The sequence below is a fragment of the Chaetura pelagica genome, unplaced genomic scaffold, assembly GCF_000747805.2.
Source record: "Chaetura pelagica isolate M959 unplaced genomic scaffold, ChaPel_1.0 scaffold91, whole genome shotgun sequence".
In the NCBI taxonomy this organism is placed as follows: domain Eukaryota; kingdom Metazoa; phylum Chordata; class Aves; order Apodiformes; family Apodidae; genus Chaetura; species Chaetura pelagica.
The window spans coordinates 736,044-756,549 of record NW_009952042.1 but is presented as its reverse complement, the minus strand read 5'-3'; the positions used below and the strand labels follow the sequence as shown (position 1 = coordinate 756,549).

Below are 20,506 nucleotides of genomic sequence, written 5' to 3'. Positions count from 1 at the left end.
GCTTGGTTCAAACACTGCACCCTGGCAAATGGCCCTTTCCCCTCTTCTCTAAGAGAAGACTCAAGCAATGATTCCTTGCTCCACTTAGCAGCAAATTAACCACCTGAATCTGTTCTGTTTCTAAGCAAGAGCTGCAGGTTGAATCCTCATCCCCATCTCAGCTCCTTTTTGCAAGTGGTTCCTCCCCCAGACCAGTTCCAGGTTGCATCCCCATCCCAGCTCCTCTTTGCAAATGGAACCTCCCCCAAACCAGTTCCAGGTTGCATCCCCATCCCAGCTCCTCTTTGCAAATGGAACCTCCCCCAAACCAGTTCCAGGTTGCATCTCCATCCCCATCCCAGCTCCTCTTTGCAAATGGAACCTCCCCCAGACCAGTTCCAGGATGCATGCCCATCTCAGCTCCTGTATCCAGATGAGACCGCCCCCAAAGCAGTTCCAGGTTGCATCCCCATCCCAGCTCCTCTTTGCAAATGGAACCTCCCCCAAACCAGTTCCAGGTTGCACCCTCATCCCCATCTCAGCTCCTCTTTGCACATGGAACCTCCCCCAGACCAGTTCCAGGCTGCATCCCCATCCCAGCTCCTCTTTGCAAATGGAACCTCCCCCAAACCAGTTCCAGGTTGCATCTCCATCCCCATCCCAGCTCCTCTTTGCAAATGGAACCTTCCCCAGACCAGAGAGCAGATCCATGGGGAACTTGGCCACTGGAGCCAGCTCAGCATGGTGAAAAAGTGATGAAATGACTATTACTGGTGCAATCCTGACAGTGGGAAACCAGGGAAGGGGGTGTTTGGTGGTTCCCTGCTGTGATTTTTAGGATCCCAAGGCTGGTGACCCTCAACCAGCTCTTCCTGCTTCATCCCTCCTGTGGGGCTGGATGCTTCCCTGCCCACTGGAGCTCAGCACCATGGCCTCAGCTCTCCCAGCTCCATCTGGGAGCCATTGGGAAGGCACTGGTACCCCACCAGCATCCCCCCTCCCTCTGTGTAGCACCACACACAGCCCCATGTCTGCTTTGAATGTTGGGTCAGGAGGTCCAGCTGATACATCCAACTGGTTCCAGCTCTCATGCACACCAAGGTGCAGGTGACTAAAAGAACTTCAGATTGTTATTGAAGAAGAAACCACCAGAACATTGAGCCCCTGGCCCAGGTTGTCCAGAGAAGCTGTGGCTGCCCCATCCCTGGCAGTGTTGAAGGGCAGGTTGGATGGGGCTTGGAGCAGCCTGGGCTGGTGGGAGGTGTCCCTGCCCATGCAGGGGGTTGGAACTAGATGATTTTGAAGGTCCCTTCCAACCCAAACCAGTCTGGGTGTTTATGATAAATAAAACCTTTGGGAACAAGGATGATGAGCAGCAGTTGTGCTCATCACTTAGGTTGCACAAGCTTTTGCTTCACCTTCTTTTGTCTTGTTTTTCAGGAAACCTCTCTCCTCCCTTCTCCATCCCGGATCTGACTTTCACAGTCTGTGCTTTATCTTCCCATTTCTCTTCTCTCCTGCAGAGCCAAGTTCCCATTATGTCATTTCCTTGAAGGCCTTTAACAATGCAGGAGAAGGGGTCCCTCTCTATGAAAGTGCCACCACCAGGTCCATGACAGGTGAGTTGCAAATGCTGGGTCACAACCTGCTGCCCATCAAGGAACGTTCTCCTCACCCAGGTGCACTTTAGGCCACATCATTCTGGTCAGGACAATGGAAGAAAAGAGCTCTGCAACCTCTGGGTTTCCCACTTCAAGAAAACAGCTTCATTTCCCACTTGCTTGGAATGACTCAGCTGGAATGAGTGATTGACCCTTTCCAGAAATTGGCTCCATGAACTTGTTGGGATGCTCAGGATCAGTTGCTCTTTGGGGCAGGTGGTCTTGGGATGGGGCAGGACTCCCAGACAGTTGAAATGGTTCCAGATCAGGGCAGAATCGTGGTGAATAACTTGGCTGGATGAAGCCCTGATGAAATGAGGTTTGGTTTCCTTCATTTCTCAAGCAGTGGAAAGGAAAATGAATTAACAGCCCAGTCACCCTTCGTGTTTCTAGAAGCCCTCAGAGGGGTTGCAGGAGGTGAAGGAACGTTCTGAAAAGGTCCTCTAGCAGGAGAAGGCTTGGAGAAGGGATTACCCAGAGGTAACAGAGCAGGGGGTGCTTTTAGGCACCTGTTTTTCACAGGTGGGTTGTTGGGAAGTTCTAAAATGCAATTTATTCCTGGGTTGCACCACCTGCCAGCCTTGCCTGCTGGGTTTCCTGCCATCACTGCTGGCTTGGGCCTGATGAGGGGTTGAAAGAATTTTTTCCAACTAGCAAAACCACACAGCTCTTTTCCCTCTGGAGTGGCCCTGGTGTCTGGTGAAGGTTTTTTTCCTGGCGTTTCACCCTTGGTGTTCAGAGCTGCCTGGAAAGGGGAGCTGTGTCACTGAGAGCAAACCCGATCGCTGACGCTGGCTTGGGTGGATCGTGAGGGAGAAACCAACCCCATGGCCCTTCCTGTGGCTCTGCAAGGGAAAAGCAGCTTCTCTCCCCATGGCTTTTGTGAAGTATTCCCATGAGAAATCTTGGAAAGTCAGGAGGAAAAAGAAAGCAGGAGAAAAAGATTAATTACACAATGAAGGGCAACCATGACACGCTATATGAGATACAATAAGTGTCAGGGAACTTCTGGCTCAAAATGATTAATCTTTCTTCTTGCCTGGTGTCTACAGAGGTCATTCTTGATGAGTTTGTGTCTGGTAAAATCTGTTTCCAGTCAGTTTGCCTCAGGATCCAAATATAATTCGATTTTGAAGGGGGTTTTGTTGTTGTTGTTGTTTTCCCCTGTTGATTCTGTTTAAAAACTACCCTGCTGGCTGGTGGGATTGGGTTTATAACCTTTCATAAAGCAGGTGGGGAAAGGTGACTCAGGTTTGGGCTCTTGCTTTGGTGAACTGACCTGATGATGATCTGTGAGCAGTTCAGCTGGGGCTGCTCTCTGATTGCTGAGGGTTGTCTGGACCCTGGGCTTCCCACCACCTCCCACCCATGGGATGCAGCCTCTGAAAGGAGTCAACAGCCTCATTCCTGGAGGAACATCTCAAAAAAATGCTTCTAGCAAAGCAGGAAAGCATGGAAACTGTACCACAAACACCAAAAAAAACCCCCAAAACTCTGCCATTGTGTGTCCATTTACCATCTTTACATCCTCTGGTGTCTGCTGGGCTGCAAACTGAAGTTACACAACGTGCAGAGCTCACAGAAACAATGCCAAGGAGGGCAAATTCCTGCCAGGGGGTGGCAGCTTCCAAATGGCAGGTTGTCCATGCAGAAGTAAAGAACACCTGAAGCTTCAGTGGGAAGTGGAGAAAGTCTTGAGGGACCACGGGTGGATTCTGGACCTTTCCCTCTTCCTCAGGTCAGTGGTGACGTGTTTCAGACACTGAATGATCTTCATGGATTGAGATGTTTTGTTTTGCTAAAGCCAGGTTGTTGCCAGAAGCCCCTCAGCAACAGGCCTTCAGTTTTCAGGGTGGGAAAGAAAGGAGAAGGGAAAAAGCAACATTTGTTAACCAACTCAGCTCCAGGCTCATCAACTTCCATCATCAGTTGGTAGGAAAAATAAATAAATCCCAACAGAAACAGGCATTTCTCCCCTCCCAAAGGTTACAACCAAGAAAACTTCCATTCAGAAGAAGAAATTGCTCCTTTTCAACTTGGAGAAGCTCAATTCACCAGGATTGGGAGAGAAAAGAAGTTATTGGAATGTGCTGGACTTTTGGATCCCTCCCAACAGCAACTGGGTGGTTTGATTTCCTTCAGTGCTCTTATTAAAGCTGATAAAGCAGCTTTTGGTGAGAGAAGCAACCAAAGGAGCTGGTGGAACCTGATGGCTGATGGTGCATTTGAAACATCCTTGTTTCTCCTCTGGTTTCCCTGCTGAAGGCTGTGACCTCCCCAGGTTCTGAAGAATGAATCAGACAAACCCCAAACCAGGAGGGATCAAAGAGTGTCAGGAGCTGGGTTTGCACATGGAGCAGGCAAACTGTAGCCACAGCCAGGGAGGGAATATTAGAGTCATTTCTGCTTTGATTAATTAATTAGCACATTATTTTAAGCAGGGGGAAAAAAACCACTCACTGAAACGTAACCCCCTCCTCCTTTGTTGGTGTGGTTTTTTTGCTGCACTCGCTGCCTTTTGAAGTTGTATTTAGCAATTTCAGGAGGAAGTAAATAATGAGTGTAGCTCTCAAAGGGAGGCCAGAAGTTGCCTTCCCCAAAGGGCAGAGTCAACAGGTAACCAGCAGGTAACTAACCCAGCCAGGACGTGCCCCGGTGTCACCGTGGCCTGCACGTGGTGCTCAACACCTTGCTCCCCAAAGAACCCCTGAGCCCAGAAGAAGACCCCCTGAACCCAGCAAGAAGATCACCCACCTCCTCACAGCTGGGGGTGCCCAGATCTCCCAGTGACAGTGGCAGCCCAAGATCTTCCCCTCGGACGTCGTCGCGCTCTGGTTTGCCCGACACGTGTGGATGGAGATGCAGGTTTTCCTTTCAAGCACCTCAAGCCACCAAAAGAGGCTGTTGAGGGAGGACAGTGTGGGGAGCTCCTCCACGAGGGTCATGTTTGGAAATCAGGTTGGGAGGTGATGGACTCTTCCCTGCCTGGGTGGTTTCATTTCAGTGGGGTCAGGTTTGGATGGCAAGGGAAGTCATTTGGAGGAAGGAGTGTGCATGGGCTTCATCTGGTGTGAAGGAGACCCACCATGCCTGGAAGCCTTTCAGCAGGTCATGTCAAAAACACTGGTTAGTGCTCTGAAGGCTGGTTGGAGCACTGGTTAGTTGTGTTGTAGTGATGTAACTGAGCTGTGGAGGGCGAGTTCTCATTTTGCATTAATGCCTTTCTTTCTGTTCTCCCCATGTTCCTCCTCCTCATTAATGCCATGCATTTAACCCATTGTGCTGTGTGCCCCTTGGTGGCTCTTTGTGTTTTGCTTTGGTTTGTTGTTTTTTCTTTCCTTTTCTGTTTAACTTACCTCTCCATTTCTTTTGGAATGCTCATTGGGTGATGGATGGAACCCAGACCCCATCGACCCATTAGAAGTTGATTTTTATCCTTTGCTTGACGATTTCCCTACCTCAGTCCCAGATATCTCCACCCCCATGCTCCCACCAGTAGGTGTCCAGGCTGTTGCACTTACACATGATGCAGTGAGGGTCATCTGGGCAGACAACTCTGTCCCCAAGAACCAAAAGGCAACGGAGGTTCGTTTCTACACGGTGCGATGGAGAACGAGCTACTCGACCAGTGCCAAGTACAAGGTGACACTTTCACATCTTCTCAACTTAGCAGCCATTTCAGCCCTTCAGGTTGTGTTTGCAAAGAGTCTGGCTTGGCTTTTATGGCCTCCTCATTTCAGTCCAGAGGAGAGTTGCCCGAGTGACTCCTGCTCCCTGGGAACCTGTGGGTTTAGGTGGAGGGAAGTGGCCTCTTTGAATTCCACCTGCCAAGGGTTGGAGGTTTGGGTCTTGAATCTTTATGGTATAAATCAGTCACAGATCTAGTAGCACAACAGTGCAGTGTGAATGGGGAGAAGTGGCATTTGCAAACTTGGATGGGGCTTGGAGCAGCCTGGTCTAGTGGGAGGTGTCCCTGCCCATGGCAGGTTTAGAACAAGATGATCTCTAAGGTCCCTTCCAACCCAAACCAGTCTGGGGTTCTATGATCCACACCACATGGCAGTTTCCCCCACCCAGATGACATGTTCATACACGTGCTGAAATTCTTCCCCATGAGGGTAGGAAGGCACTGGAACAGGTTGCCCAGGGAGGTTGTGGCTGCCCCATCCCTGGAGGTGTTCAAGGCCAGGATGGATGGGGCTTGTGCAGCCTGGTCTGGTGGGAGGTGTCCCTGCTCATGGCAGGGGGGACCTGATGATTTTTAAGGTCCTTCCAACCTTCACCATTCAATGATTCTGTGATTCCATAATCCCAAAGGGCAAAAAAATGAAGGTTAGTGTATGGAAGGCTGAGTCTGATTGGCCATGACAGCAGCTCCTTTCTGTAGGAGAGTTTCTTTTTGCACCACCTGTGGTGCAGCAAAGAGATCCAGTGGGACAGGGAATGGGAAGGAACAAGCATGGGACCTTGAGGCTTTTTTTCTTGGCTTGTTTTTGAGCAACAAGTTCCCTTTTCCCCACTGTCTTCAGCTTCTATATTGCCCCTCCTATAACTCCCACCTTCTCCATGGTGTCCTTCCTCACCTGCCCTACCAAAGCAGTTGTTTCCCTTTGTCTCCAGGTCCATATCAATCCATGCTGAGTTGGTTGGATTTATTTTTATCCTGCCAATGAATGCCTCATTATTTTTTACTCTCTCCTACCAAAAGCAGTCTCACACAAGTCACAGAGAACTTTCAGATGAAGGCCAGGTCTGAGGCTTCTCCAGTTAAAGCCTGGATGATGTGTCTGAATACAAGTTGACATTTCTAAACCCCAGAAGATGGGTCTCTTTAGGTCTTACTGGCTCTCCTCTTGAGATCTTTGCCAGGTAATTTTGGGAAGACTTGGGAATGAGGAAAGAGATGGAAGGCAAGAGCTTCTCCCCCATCATTGAATCATCCAATGTAGATGTGGTGCTGAGGGACATGGGGCAGTGGTGGCCCTGGCAGGGCTGGGGGAATGGTTGGACTGGATGCTCTTCAAGTTCTTCTCCAACCAGATTGATTCAATGGTCTCTAGTTTGACCAGTCTGTGAGTAGCTTTTAAAGAGCCAGTCTGATTCATTTCTTCCAGCTCCATCACCCAGAAGCAGAAAAAATCCTTAAGGAGAGGAGGGTCTGTTTTCTTCAAATATCCACACAAATTTTTCCAAGAAAAACAAGATCATTCCATTATTCTTGGAAAACAGGGAGGAGTGCTTCTGTTTGCCTCAGGATCAGGCCCACAAGTAGGTTCCCATGGCACTTGCATTGGGTGTTGAATTCTTTTGAGATGTTTCCACCCAAATCTCCCATTGCTTCAAAAAATGGGCATCGACTCCAATACAGGGATGGGTTTAGACCTTCCCATTGAAGTTAGGAGGTTAGGAATTCAAGTTGGCCCTTCCAGCTTTGCTTTGTACCACCTGTCCCCACCATTGCTAAAGGTTCTGCAGTCCCATCCTCTTCATCTCGAGGTGATAATCACTTCAAGGAGGTTTGTGACTACTGAAATGCTAATATTGCAGGCAGAGAATTACACTCAGCTGGAGACAAATCACTTTCTTTTAACCAAAAAACCCCCCACAACAAACAAACAAACAAACAAAACCCCTGTGTCTTTTATGTTCCAATTTATTTTGTCCACACCCTATTTTTTAGGGTTGGCTTTTTTTTCCATGGGCATTTTTCCTGTTCATGTGTAATATCTGAGCACTTCCCTAGTGATAGTTCTCAGCTTGAGTTGCCTTCAGTCATGCTGAGGAGGATTTTATGCCACAAACCCTTCTGTTTCTTCCAGAATCTTTCCTGGGGGAGAAAATGATTCTTCCCCATATTTCAATCCAGCTCTTAGTCAAAGAATAATGAGTGTAAACTCCAGCAGGGAGGTCTGGCCATCTTTGGTTGAGCAAGGTGATGGATGTGCAGGTTGGAGGTGTTGTCTGTGCTTCAGGAAGACTTTTTGTAGAGGGAGATTCTCAGCTGGAGTGAAGCCCAGCACATGTGAGTTGCAAACCTGCTGATTTCCAAGAATGAGGAATTTTAGTTGAGGCTGAAGGAGATAAAACCTGGGATTGCATCAAGTCTTCCTGTCAAGTAACATGTAAAACACCTGCCAGAGCACTTGTAAAGAGAAGTACCATGGAGGGAGATAGAGCCTGTTCAGTAATTAAACTGGCTGCCATTTGAATATTTCTCCTTTATTCTGAACTTGATGATCCCTTTTTTGGGGGGATCAATGGATTCAGTGACTGATTTTCTAATCATCTGATGATGAGCAGGAGAATGGCATCACTGCCAGCAAGGTGCCTTCTCATGAACCCCTTCCCCAGTGTGGACATCAAATAGTTGCCTGGTTCAAAGTCATAGATCTATTGGCCTTACTTTAAGGACACAGGTGAAGAAAAATGTGAAATACCTCTACCTCCATGGCCTGGAAGTTGCTGATGCTGGAGGGTTGCTCACCCAGCTTGAAGAGCATGGGAATTGATTTGATCCAGTTGGTGCCAATTGGTCCCTTAATTTCCTTCTCCTTTGATACTGGAGTTTGCTTCCAATTGACCCAAAATTCCAGGCTGAGGCCCCCCAAAAAAATAAGCTCTATCAACCAAAACCCAGAAAAGATCAATATGTTTGGTTGTTCATAACACACCCCAGGGAGGCAGATCAATGAGATGTTTCAAATAGGGTCTAAGATAGAAACCTTTCTTATTTAACTCAGCACAAGTGTGGCTGGTGATACCAAAATGCAGCTTTATGCAGGGCTCCTGGGTCATATTTGGGTCTCTGCCATCAAGATGTGTCCAAGCCTTAATCAGGTCCATTCCAGGGGTCAAACCTCCCCTAAAAAATCAGTCTAGATTAAAAAAAGTCTCTCCTTTTTTAGAAGGAGTCCATCCAAGAGGCTGGAAAGGGGTGTTGAAGTGATGGGAATGCTCCTCTTGTTCCTCCTGGCGTGGGTGGAGGCCACAGGGTTAGCTTCCAATTTGCATGTTGAAGAAAGAAATGCCTGCCCATTTGCTTTGTCTGGGGAGAGAGGAAGAGAAAGCATCCCCATCATTTCTTTCCCTGCCAAAAATCCAGGCAGCAGGTTGAGGATCAGCTTGAGGGGGCTAAAAACACCCCCGTGGAGGGAGCAGGAGGGACGTTCCGCTTGGGAAAGGAGCCCGTCGGAGCCTTGTGTTGTGCTCAGGTCCCAGCCAAGTGGTTTTTAAGATGTTCTCCACTCCCTCTCTTTGCAGTCAGCAGACACAACTGCTCTGAGTCACACCGTGCTGGGGCTGAAGCCCAACACCATGTATGAGTTCTCTGTCATGGTCACCAAGGGGCGACGGTCCAGCACCTGGAGCATGACGGCGCACGCCACCACCTACGAAGCAGGTAGGGCAGGAGCTGCTGGAAAGGTTGGCTTGGGGGGGGAGTTGTCCTTGGCTTCAGAAGTGGTGTTGAAGTTCCTCCTCACTGCATCAACCAACATTGTCTGTGCACAATGAACCACAGCTCTTCGTTTTGCCTGAAGGTGTGAGGAAGGGGCTTGGGACGAGGGGGTCTCGTGAGAGGATGAGGGGTGATGGTTTCAAACTGGAAGAGGGGAGATTGAGGTTGGACATGAGGAAGAAATTCACTGTGAGGGTGGTGAGAGCCTGGCCCAGGTTGCCCAGGGAAGCTGTGGCTGCCCCATCCCTGGCAGTGTTGAAGGGCAGGTTGGATGGGGCTTGGAGCAGCCTGGGCTGGTGGGAGGTGTCCCTGCCCATGCAGGGGGGTTGGGACTGGATGATCTTGAAGGTCCCTTCCAGAATGTAATTGTTACTGTCTCTTTTGTGGTCCTTCAGTGGACCATGGTAAGGAAATAGTCCTCCTGGGCTTTACTTCTGGTTCTCACCTTGGTGTTGATGACTGCACGTGTCCTGATCCCTGGCTGGGCTCTGCCATGAAGTTTGTATTTCTTTTAGGAGAAGCTCTTGAGCCTGTGACACTCCTGGGTAGATTTTCTTTACAAGCCAGAAGGTTGAGGGAGGTTATTCTCCTTCTCTACTCTGATCCTCTATGACTCCACCTGGAGTACTGAGTAAAACTCTGGAGCCCCCAACATAAGAAGGACTTGGAGCTGTTGGAACAAGACTAGAGGAGGCCACAGAGATGCTGGGAGGGCTGGAGCAGCTCTGCTCTGGAGCCAGGCTGGGAGAGTTGGGGTGTTCAGCCTGGAGAAGAGAAGGCTCCAGGGAGACCTTAGAGCACCTTCCAGGGCCTGAAGGGGCTCCAGGAAAGCTGGGGAGGGGCTTTTGATGAGAGTATGTGGCCACAGAATGAGGGCAGTGACCTTAAACTAAAGCAGGGTAGGTTCAGGTTGAATATCAGGAAGAAGTTCTTTACAATGAGGGTGGTGAAGCAGAGCAACAGGTTGTCCAGAGAGGTGGAGGAGGCCTCATCCCTGAAGACCTTTAAAGTCGAGCTTGACAAGTCTCTGAGCAACCTGATCTGGTAAAAAACCCCCCTGAACACTGGACTTGAATGGTCCCTTCCAACCCCACACATTCTGTGACTGGTTGATATCTCCACTGAACTTCATAGTGCAGACCTACTAGATTTCCCACCTTCTTTATGGTTGCCTGAAGACCTTGACCAGAAGTAGGAATGTCTATGGTTGGTTTGAAATGCTTTCCATCTTCAGATGTTGCAGACAGCAACATGTCCACCTGGGCACCAGAGCAGCACGTGCTTTGGTTTCCTGAGGGCCTTCAAAACACTCTGGGGGCCCTGCCAAATTTCCACCAGGAGATACCAACTGAAATCTGCTGGGCAAGATGGACTTGTTGGCTTCTTTTCAAAATGAAGCCCAGAGAATGTTCCAGGTCATTCACAAAGAGGGAAGAAGAGGGAAGATGTGTCCTGAGGTTTTTGTTCCCATGGGATTGCAGTGCAATTATCTGAGCTGGATGGAGCAGCTCTGTTAATTAATCTGGACTGCTGATCTTTATTGCCTGTTTTGGACCCATTCTGACTTTCTCTTGATGCTCTTAAAGAACCTCCAGCTCAGCATGGCTACACAATTCCCTGGAGACCACTAGGGTGGCAAGGGAGAGTTGTTCTGCCCATCACTCAAAAGCAACTCTCAGAGCCAAGTTCTGTCCCCACATCTGCCCCCACCAGCCCCACTGATGGGAGGGCTGTTGATGAGCAGTGAGGGAAACATCTAAAGCTCTGATTTTTCTCATGGTATCTTCTGTCCCCAGTCTGCTGAGAGCAGAGCTCAACTTCAGCCACTCTTTATGGTCTTCACCAGCCTGGCAAGGCTGTGGGGCAGGAGGGGGCCTTGCAAACTTGACTAGTTTCATCTCCCAAAAGACTAAAGACTAGGAAGGGAAAGGGTTAGTTCATGAGGACACACCAGGAAGGGTTCATGTCAGAACATGGAAAGTAGCGGTGAAGGTCAAGGTGCTGTTTGCATGCAGAGAGATGTGGTGGAAGCACAATCATTTCTGCTGAGTTGGAGGATGTTTCACCTCCCACCAGCCCAGGCTGCACAAGCCTCATCCAACCTGGCCTTCAACACTTCCAGGATTGGGGCAGCTTCTCTGGGCAACCTGTTCCAGCACCTTCCTACCCTCATGGTGAAGAATTTCTTCCTGATGTCCAACCTAAATCTCCCCTCTTCCAGTTTAAAACCATCCCCCCTTGTCCTCTCACTGACCTCTCTGGTGAAAAGCCTCCCCAGCTGATGAGTAGTCACCTGCTTAAAATATATATAAATGATGAAGGAGCTTCCTATTTTCTGTGTGCAGGTTTCTTGGTTGCTTTCTGGATTCCACCTGTGGTGCAAACACCACAAGACCATCTGCTCAGTGTTGCTTCCAAGGGATCAGCTCCTTGTGACCAGAGCAGCTGGCTCTTCCCTTCCTTCCTGGTCAAGTTCAGTGAAAGTTTGGCACCCTGAAGATTTGTGTCTGTGCTTTAGATCAGGCTGGTTTAGCTCAGCATCAGCTTTACCTCCTAAAGTGACTTTGGAGCAGCTGGTCAGGCCAGAATGTTGTTTAGTGGCCAGATGGGGAGGACACAGATGATGCTCCTGCACCATGTTCTCCAGGCTCTAAGGCATCAACAAACCAACTAAAGGAACTATGGTCTCAGCATCAATTTATGACTCCTCTTTCCTAACTGGTTTTCAATCATTGCCCACATTTCCTTTATCCTGAAATGTATGATTTGATAATACCTGGGCCACTGTGCCAGACCTCCTGGCCAGCATCAGGATGCAAATCCAACCTTCCAGCTGCAATGCAGTGGGAACAGAGAAGCTCACATTGTTCTGTCCTGCCTACAATGTCCCAAGCTGAGCATCTCTTTAATGAATATACACCATGAGGTTTGTTTCATGCTGGGACATACCTAGAAATGTTCCTGACAGAGAAGCCATGATGTTATTAGTGTTTCATATGAGATGTTCTTGGAGGCCTTGGTGGTTGAACTGTAGGGACTGATAGTGGCAGGAGAAGAGGTCTCCACCAAACCTCAGGTTTGGTGCAGCTTTTTGTCCATTTGCCACGATTAAATCATCACTTCTAGACCAGCCATCTGGTTTTTGATGCTTGAAATGCATGTTTGACCTGCATCTAAGGACACTTCCTCTTCGGAAGGATCTAAGGAAGCAAGAAATACCTCCTGAGCAGCTTGGCCCTGCTCCCATCTGTAAGGAATTCCAACCCAGGGGAATAACTTGTCAATTCTTTTCCTTCTTTTCAGCTCCAACCTCTGCTCCCAAGGACCTGACAGTTATTACAAGGGAAGGGAAGCCCCGGGCTGTCACTGTCAGCTGGCAGCCACCCTTGGAAGCCAATGGAAAAATTACTGGTAACCATTTACATCATCCCTTGCTCTCTGGGGTTTTTTTTACTGCTCTGATCATTTGCTCCTTTCACTCCCTATATCTCTTTTGTTTTGGATTCAGTTTGCTCTCATCTTATTTCCTCTTGCTCTCCACTTGGTCTAACATTCAATCTTGGGGAAGATCTAGAACTTCAACCTTTTATTATAAATGCAAAGAGCAGTCATGTGAGTTGTAAAACAATTTGCAGCACTCAAAGCCAAGGTTTTTGTGAGATGTGCTTCTCTGTGATAATGAGCAATGACTACTCATGAGGACTTTCTTTTGCAATCATGTAACCCATCATGGATCTAATGATAGGTTGCTTGGTGCAGCACATCGTGGGAGAATTTATTGGGAGATGTTTCACTCTACAATAGCAATTTCAGGCAGTGATGATGAGGGAGAAAAAAAAAAACAACAAACAACCCTTAATTTTTACTGACAAGAAGTGAATTTAATGGATGCTTCACCATGACAGATTTTGCTTTTCCAAAATGCTGCCTCGAACCTTCATGTCTAATTAAGAAATCCAATACAAAACTTGAATGTTCATTTAGTTGGAAAAAACATAGTGGAGTTCTGTGATGTTGCATAGGAATGATCATTTTAGGTTTCCAATAGACATCTCAGAGGTGTAGAATTATTGGGAGAGATTCTGCTCATCAAAAAATGGGCACGTGGTGGGCACGTCACTATGAGCAGTTGGGTGAGACCCTGGGACAGGTTGCCCAGGGAGGCTGTGGCTGCCCCAGCCCTGGCAGTGTTGAAGGGCAGGTTGGATGGAGCAACCTGGGCTGGTGGGAGGTGTCCCTGCTCATAGCAGAGGGGTTGGAACTAGATGTTCTTGAAGGTCCCTTCCAACCCAAACCATTCCATGATTCCTCAAAGCCGTTTCAATCGAAGACCCACCATTCTCCCCTTTAAAAAGAACCCCCTGGTTTCAGACAGCTGCTTTTTGAGACCTATCTGGTGGTGGCTCCAACCTCCTTGCAGCACTCATGGAGAGCCTGTGTTCTTCTCCAGCTTACATCCTCTTCTACACCCTGGACAAGAACGCTCCCATTGACGACTGGATGATGGAGTCCATCAGCGGCGACCGCCTGACCCACCAGGTGCTGGACCTCAACCTGGACACTGTCTACTACTTCAGAATCCAAGCTCGGAATGCCAAGGGTGTGGGGCCTCTCTCAGATCCTATTTTCTTCCGGACACTGAAAGGTTTGGATTTGTTTCTTCTCCTGGATAGGAATGGGAACTGGAATTTTGGAAGGCTTTGCAATGAATCCAGAAGAAATCCAATGACTTGAAATGATGCTTGAGAGATAAAAGTAGCTTAGCACACAGGAGATGACAAAAGTAAAGCACATCATGAGGCACTAACTGTCTTTTTAACTTCCCTCAGCTGAGGGGAACACGTTCTGACACCCCCTCCCTTCCTGCCAGCAAGGGGGAAGCTAATTGGATCGGACTGGGTTTCTCAAGGGAGGTCCCTTTTCCTTTGGGATCCTCCAGTGACTGGAGGAACCTGCAGTGCCTCACTCCTAGCAGCAGCACAGGCAGGCAAAATTCAAATTGCAAAACCTCAGCAGCTTGATTTTGCCTGGGGAAAGTCATGCCAGGTGGTTTTCAGTCCCTGAACAACAAACTCATGAATACCTGATCCTTCTCCCTTAGTGACCACTGAGCAGGAAAAACAGGAGCACCCTCATTTATTTATTTTTGGGGGTTGGTGTTTCAGCACCAGTGTTTCTGAGAGCAAGTGACTCCCTTTTGTCTCAGCATCAAATAAGCAAGGAGAGATTATTCCTCTTCTCTCTTCCCCTGCTGCCTGTTGATGTGAAGACCTGACGTGATCTACCCCGAAATGACTCGTTATAAAGATGTCAGGGAGTGGGAAGCAGGGTGCTCTGCTCCTCCTGTTGGAACTGTCACTCATTTGCTTGCACAAAAAGGAGGAAATTACTTCTCCAAAGAGGTGTAATTAAGGAAAAACTCCCCATGACACCAACCAGCCAAGCTGTGCCAGGGAAGGAGCGTGGCACGTGCGAGAGCACGTTGCTGCTGCTTCTCTGGAGAAAATCCAGGCCTTTGTAGGTAAAAATGCCATCTTGGCAGCAGGGGGTTGAACCTGAGCACGGGCTGAGCCTGAGAAGTCACAACTGGGGGCTGGAATTAAGGAAATTCAGCCTCAAACCCAGGGCTGAGAGGCTTGGAATGTGTTTTCTTTTGAATCGATTCGAAGTGACTTTATGTAACACAAGCTGGAATTGTCTCCCAAGATTAGTGATGGATTCCCCCACATAGGGCAGGTTTCAGTCTCAGCTTGCCAGGGTGCTGAGCCACCTATTTCAACTCTATTATTACCTAGCAAGGCTGGACCAGATGATCCCTGAGGTCCCTTCCAACCTGGTGGTCTGTGACTCTAAGCCAAGCCAAATGACTGCAGAGAAGGGGTCCTGCACCACCCCATGGGCATTCCCATGGCCAACTGGTTGGTTGGGTTTGGAGAGAGCTTGTCTTTGAGTTTGTCTTCCAGGAGAGCTTGTCTTTGAGTTTGTCTTCCAGCAGACCTTGATGTGAAGAGCCCATTTTTCTGCTGCCTCTGCAGGAAGGAGGGAAATCTCCCCCTTTTTTTTGCCCACTACAAGGAAGGATTTTGAGCTTGCTCCTTTTTCCTGCTCTGGTGTTCATGTTCCTAGTGACCATTCAGATTAGAAAAAGCCTCATACAACATTTTTCATGAATTAGTGAAAGTCAGGGGGGGAAAAAAGGGAAAGAAAAACTGTATCCACTTGTTTGGAGCTTATCACTGCCTGGCCAGGTTTGTGGGACTGACTTGCCCAAGTCGTGTTCTACTTTGAGTGAGTTATTGGGAGGATCCTGATTATTCCTTCTCCCAGGCCATGAAATGTGGAGAGATAACCACGTTGAGGGTGCTTCATCTCCCTCAAGGGGATGGTGCCAACTTAATTTCATGCTCCCAATTTGTGCTAAGCAGAAGGAGTCTATTAGGCTGAGTTGAAAAGGAACTGAGGCATCAAAATATAATAACTGCAGACTAATGAGATATGAAAAGATGCAGAGACCCAGATATCAAACTAAACCCCAAGATTAATGCACTTGATATTGCCTACTTTGTAATGTATATACAAAGGGCCATAAAGCTCATTTGGGAAATGAATTCTAGATCAGGCAGGATCAACAGATCCCCCAAAGATGAATGTCTACATTTGTTACATCTTGTAATAGCCTACGAGGACTACGTTTAATCCCCTGCCATGAATCCTTAATGCTCTCCACCCTGAATATGTCATGTTCAATACTGTTCAGCTGGATTTTTGACAAATCTATCCCTACACTTGAGGTGAAAAAGACTTTTTGAAGTCTCAACTCTTCCATGCTGAATTATGTCAAAAAAAAAAAAACAACCCATGAAAATGTTGGGTTTTCCCACCCTGAACGAGGATCAACAGAAGCTGTGGATGTGCCCTGTGGTGCTGTGGGCTCTGATGGCAAATCCATGTCCTGATCACAGGGAGGTTTACACCTAAAGAAGCATCCAAGCTCCACTTAGTCCCCCACTGCCTTGTTTATTTATGGTGGCACATAAAGCTCCTCCGAGGGAACCGAACGACTCGCGGTGTAATTGGGAGGTGTTTGTAGCAAGTGTCTCCTTCCCTAATGAAAACGTAGTGATCTGTGAGAAAGAGATATGTTTAGTAGTAAATAACACCAGCATGGAGCAATGAGTTTATATTCTATCCCACTCAGCTTTGCAGGCAGATCCTCAGCTTATGGAAATTGTCCTTGCACTGGGAACATCCATCACTCCGCACCAGTTTCCATCAGTTGAGGAGCTGCTCTTTCCGTGCTCTGGCTGCTGAAGTTGAGCACTCAAAGCCTGAAGAATCTTGATACACTCCTTCTTAAGGACCTGGGATAGGAGGAGAAAATGGGATTGGACATGAAATCTTGACAGGGATTTTTTGTTGTGTCTTTTGAGGTGAAATTTGAGGTCGTTACTGGAGTTTTTCTGAGTCCTTACTGAGTCTGGAGGACTTCAGAAAATATTAGGTCCAGTTTTGGAGCTGCTAACATAAGAAGGAGCTCATAGAGAAAGTCCAGAGGAGGCCACAGAGATGATGAGAGGGCTGGAGCAGCTCTGCTCTGGAGCCAGGCTGAGAGAGTTGGGGTGTTCAGCCTGGAGAAGAGAAGGCTCCAGGGAGACCTTAGAGCAGCTTCCAGTGCCTGAAGGGGCTCCAGGAAAGCTGGGGAGGGACTTGGGACAAGGGCAGGGAGGGATGGGGTGAGGGGGATGGATTAAAACTGGAAGTGGGGAGAATTAGGTTGGATACTAGGAGGAAATTCTTTGGTGTGAGGGTGGTGAGAGCCTGGCCCAGGTTGCCCAGGGAAGCTGTGGCTGCCCCATCCCTGGCAGTGTTGAAGGGCAGGTTGGATGGGGCTTGGAGCAGCCTGGGCTGGTGGGAGGTGTCCCTGCCCATGCAGGGGGGTTGGAGCTGGATGATCTTGAAGGTCCCTTCCAGCCCAAACCATTCCATGATTCTGAGAGAGACAGAGATTTAGATATTTAGATATAAAGAGAAGCACTCACTCCATGTGCTTGTCCTGTTTTTCTGCTCAGCTGGACCTGTTCTGGGTTTCAGCCAGGATTTCCACCCAGCCCTTCTGGAAATCCAGAGGGTTAGGGAGTAGTGTCCTGCTTATTGGGATCACACACACCACGTTACATGGATAGAAAGTGAAAAAGAAACCACAACTTGCCTGTTCATGCACCTCTAGATGGAACATCCAGTGTGAATAAAAGACTGGATCAGCTGTGATTTGAAATGGGTGGGTGGGAAGGGAGAGAGAGGGAGGAGGAGGTGGTGGGCTGAGCTTCAGGTGTTGGATGCAAGAAAAGCTGTGGCTGGGCTGTAAGAGGACACCAGGTGAAATGGTGCCTCTTTTGTGCCATTCCTCTCAGAGCCCTGTAATAGCAGAGGATGCTGGTCCCACCCCTGCAACCCCCCTTTTTTTGGCAGGGCTGGTGTGGGGCAGCATTTCTAGCCCTGCAGTGCCCTCTAATGCTGCCTTGGCGAGGTGGTTCCTCAGATCCTCACTGACACCAGCTGGGAGGAGATTTCATTCCCCCCAAAGGGCTGCAGAGTTGCTTGGTTGGGAGTTTTGCCTCCCCCATCACCTGGTTCAGGCAGCCAAGTGGTGCCAGGGTAGAACTTGAGGGACATCAGGAGGTCCCAGAAGCCAGGAGGATGATTGATGAACACTTTTGTCCTAAGGGAAAGGTGGTGACCCAGGGAGGACCAGAGATTCCTGAAAGTTCAGGGCAATAGCAGCTACTTAAGAAGCTGAGGGAAGTTTCATTCCCTCAACCATATCATAAATAGTCAGAATTTGTAGCTGGGCAGGAAAGAAAAGCCTTTAATATATCTTTTGAATTCTGAAATCTTGGCTGGGGAGCTTCACATCCCACTCTCTTCTCTGGTTATTATGCAAAAACATGTAAATAGTTTTAAACCCCTTTGTAAAAAGCAGAAATAATGATAACATAAGTCAGGCTGAGCTTTCAAGTTGTAGGTGGTTTGACTGTAATTATTCCAAGCAGAAGTATCTCTCTCTCCTTTTCCCCTCTTGCTTAATTAAACTCCCCAGATCATGTTGACAAAGAACAGGAATGAAAACAAAGGTGTGGGAAAGGTTTCAGGTTGGGAAGAACATGGTGACAATAGCAGATCCAAGGCCATGTTCAAACTGTGTTTGGAATTCAAGGAGTGTCTGGGTGATGCTCTTAAACATATGGTTTAGTTGTGGAGCAAGGAGTTGGGCTTGATGGTCCCTTTGAGCCCCTTCCAACTTGGGATCCTGCTGGGGCCCTTCCAACATGGGATCCTATTGAGCCCCTTCCAACATGGGATCCTTTTGAGCCCCTTCCAACTTGGGATCCTTTTGAGACCCTTCCAACTTGGGATCCTTTTGAGACCCTTCCAACTTGGGATCCTTTTGAGCCCCTTCCAACATGGGATCCTTTTGAGCCCCTTCCAACTTGGGATCCTTCTGATCCCCTTCCAATTTGGGATCCTTCTGAGATCCTTCCAACATGGGATCCTTTTGAGCCCCTTCCAACTTGGGATCCTTTTGAGACCCTTCCAACTTGGGATCCTTTTGAGCCCCTTCCAACATGGGAGCCTTTTGAGACCCTTCCAACATGGGATCCTTTTGAGACCCTTCCAACATGGGAGCCTTTTGAGACCCTTCCAACTTGCATTCTCTGGTTCTGTGACTCTTTGTTTGTCCTCTGAGTTCTCCAGGATCTCTCAGGAAAAAAAAAAAACCAAACAAGGGAATGGTGAAGCCCCTCCTGTCCCCTCTGTCCTGTCCCCGGGGCTGTAGGTCCCCTGTGTCACCTTGCCCACGTGGAGCTGCCATCCTCTAATGACATTGTCTCTTTCTTGCAGTGGAGCACCCTGACAAAATGGCCAATGACCAAGGTATGGTGCCCTCAAGCTTTTCTTCTGGGGTCTGGAGGCCATGCTGGGGGGAAGGGGGGGGGACACTTCTCACCTGGGCCACACACCTGATGAGGCAGGATGAGGCAGACACTGGTACAGTAATTAATCTTGTTGATGAAGTTCTGCTCAGCTGAGGCTGCTCCTTTGATGGGGAAGATGTAAATTTTCAGGAGGAGAGGAAATTGTTTTGTCTCTGGGTTGTTTTTTTTTGAAGGACCAATTAAAATGTCAAGCTGCTTGGTATGAGATCAATTTTTAGTCTCTTCTGCTGCACTTCTGAATAATTCACACAGTGTGTCCTTAAGCTCAGCATCATTTCCAGGCTCCTCTTGCATCCTTTGGTGGGTTAGAGATGAAAGTTCAAAAGCCTCCCCAGTGAGAAACCCTAGATCATCTTTTTTTGCTCTCAAAACAGCCACGTTTCATCACAGCAAAGTGATGAAACCTTTGTACATGGGTGTGACATCTGCCCAAGGAACTGTCCTGGTGACAGTTGGAAACCTCAGGCCTGAGCTCAGGAGGTTGGTTTGGGTTTGAACTCTCACTTCCCACCAGCTGAAAAGGCCAAGTGAGGTGGAAACCTCAACTCATTGGCTTCACTTCACAGCCACCATTTTACCCCCATTTAGTGGATTGAGTTCACTATCCAGGAGAGGATCTTCTTGAGGAGATCAGAGTCAACTCGAGGTCACTTCCAAGGTTTTACTTGGACCTGGAGCATCCCTGGAAGTTAAGAGCTCATTTCTTCACTAGGATTTTACTTTGTACCAGGTTTGGAAATTCACCCTCTGCTTCCAGCAGATCATTTGCTGAAAAAAAAACCTACACAGGTTATAAAATCACCAGCTGGTTGTGCTCAGCATGATGGTTCTGCACCGTGGCACACATGGGTTGCACATGTCAGGTCTGAGTGGGTAAAACCTGTTTTGAAAGGGTAAAAGTGGTTCTGAAGAAGCCTGAAGGCAAATTTTTGGTGTATTCCTCTCAAATTTGCACTGAACATGTTTTCAGGCAGGTTTGGAAAACCCAGAAGAAGCTGCATCACCCAAGAGTTCAGTCTCAAAAATAGAAGAAAGGGGGGGAAAAAAGCCAGGCTGGGTGGAAAGTTTGTGGTTCAGTTCTTCACTGAGCCCCTTGTTGGGGAAAAACTCAGTGTCAGTAGAGCAGAAATATTGGGTTTTCACCTGGGCAGCTGAAATGTGCTGGATTTTCCTCCTCTTGGACTGTAGGATCTGAGGGGGAGATGTTCTCAAGCTTCTTGGCACATCCTCCATAGGCTTGTTGGGATCTCAGTTCAACCTCCATGTTGATGTGACCTTGGGGATGGATTCTATGAAGGTTGAGGTCTTCACCTGATCTTTCAGCAACAAAGACAAGTTTGTGGGGCTAGGTCTCCCTGTGTTTCCAAGCTCAAGCATTTATCTGCTTTCTAACAGCTAATTTGCCCTAGAAATCA

At 48.3% G+C, this 20,506-nt stretch overlaps 1 protein-coding gene across 1 annotated transcript in view; it reads left to right on the top strand.

The window, feature by feature from the left end:
- DCC (DCC netrin 1 receptor) overlaps positions 1–20,506 on the top strand; it is a gene marked incomplete at its 5' end in the record, with an annotated part of 160,854 nt that overhangs the window by 111,427 nt on the left and 28,921 nt on the right. Inside the window, 6 exons of the mRNA XM_010002791.1 lie at positions 1,503–1,598; positions 5,104–5,282; positions 8,901–9,039; positions 12,400–12,507; positions 13,547–13,741; positions 18,997–19,029. Coding sequence (XP_010001093.1) covers positions 1,503–1,598; positions 5,104–5,282; positions 8,901–9,039; positions 12,400–12,507; positions 13,547–13,741; positions 18,997–19,029 — 750 coding nt within the window. The remainder of the gene's footprint in view (positions 1–1,502; positions 1,599–5,103; positions 5,283–8,900; positions 9,040–12,399; positions 12,508–13,546; positions 13,742–18,996; positions 19,030–20,506) is intronic.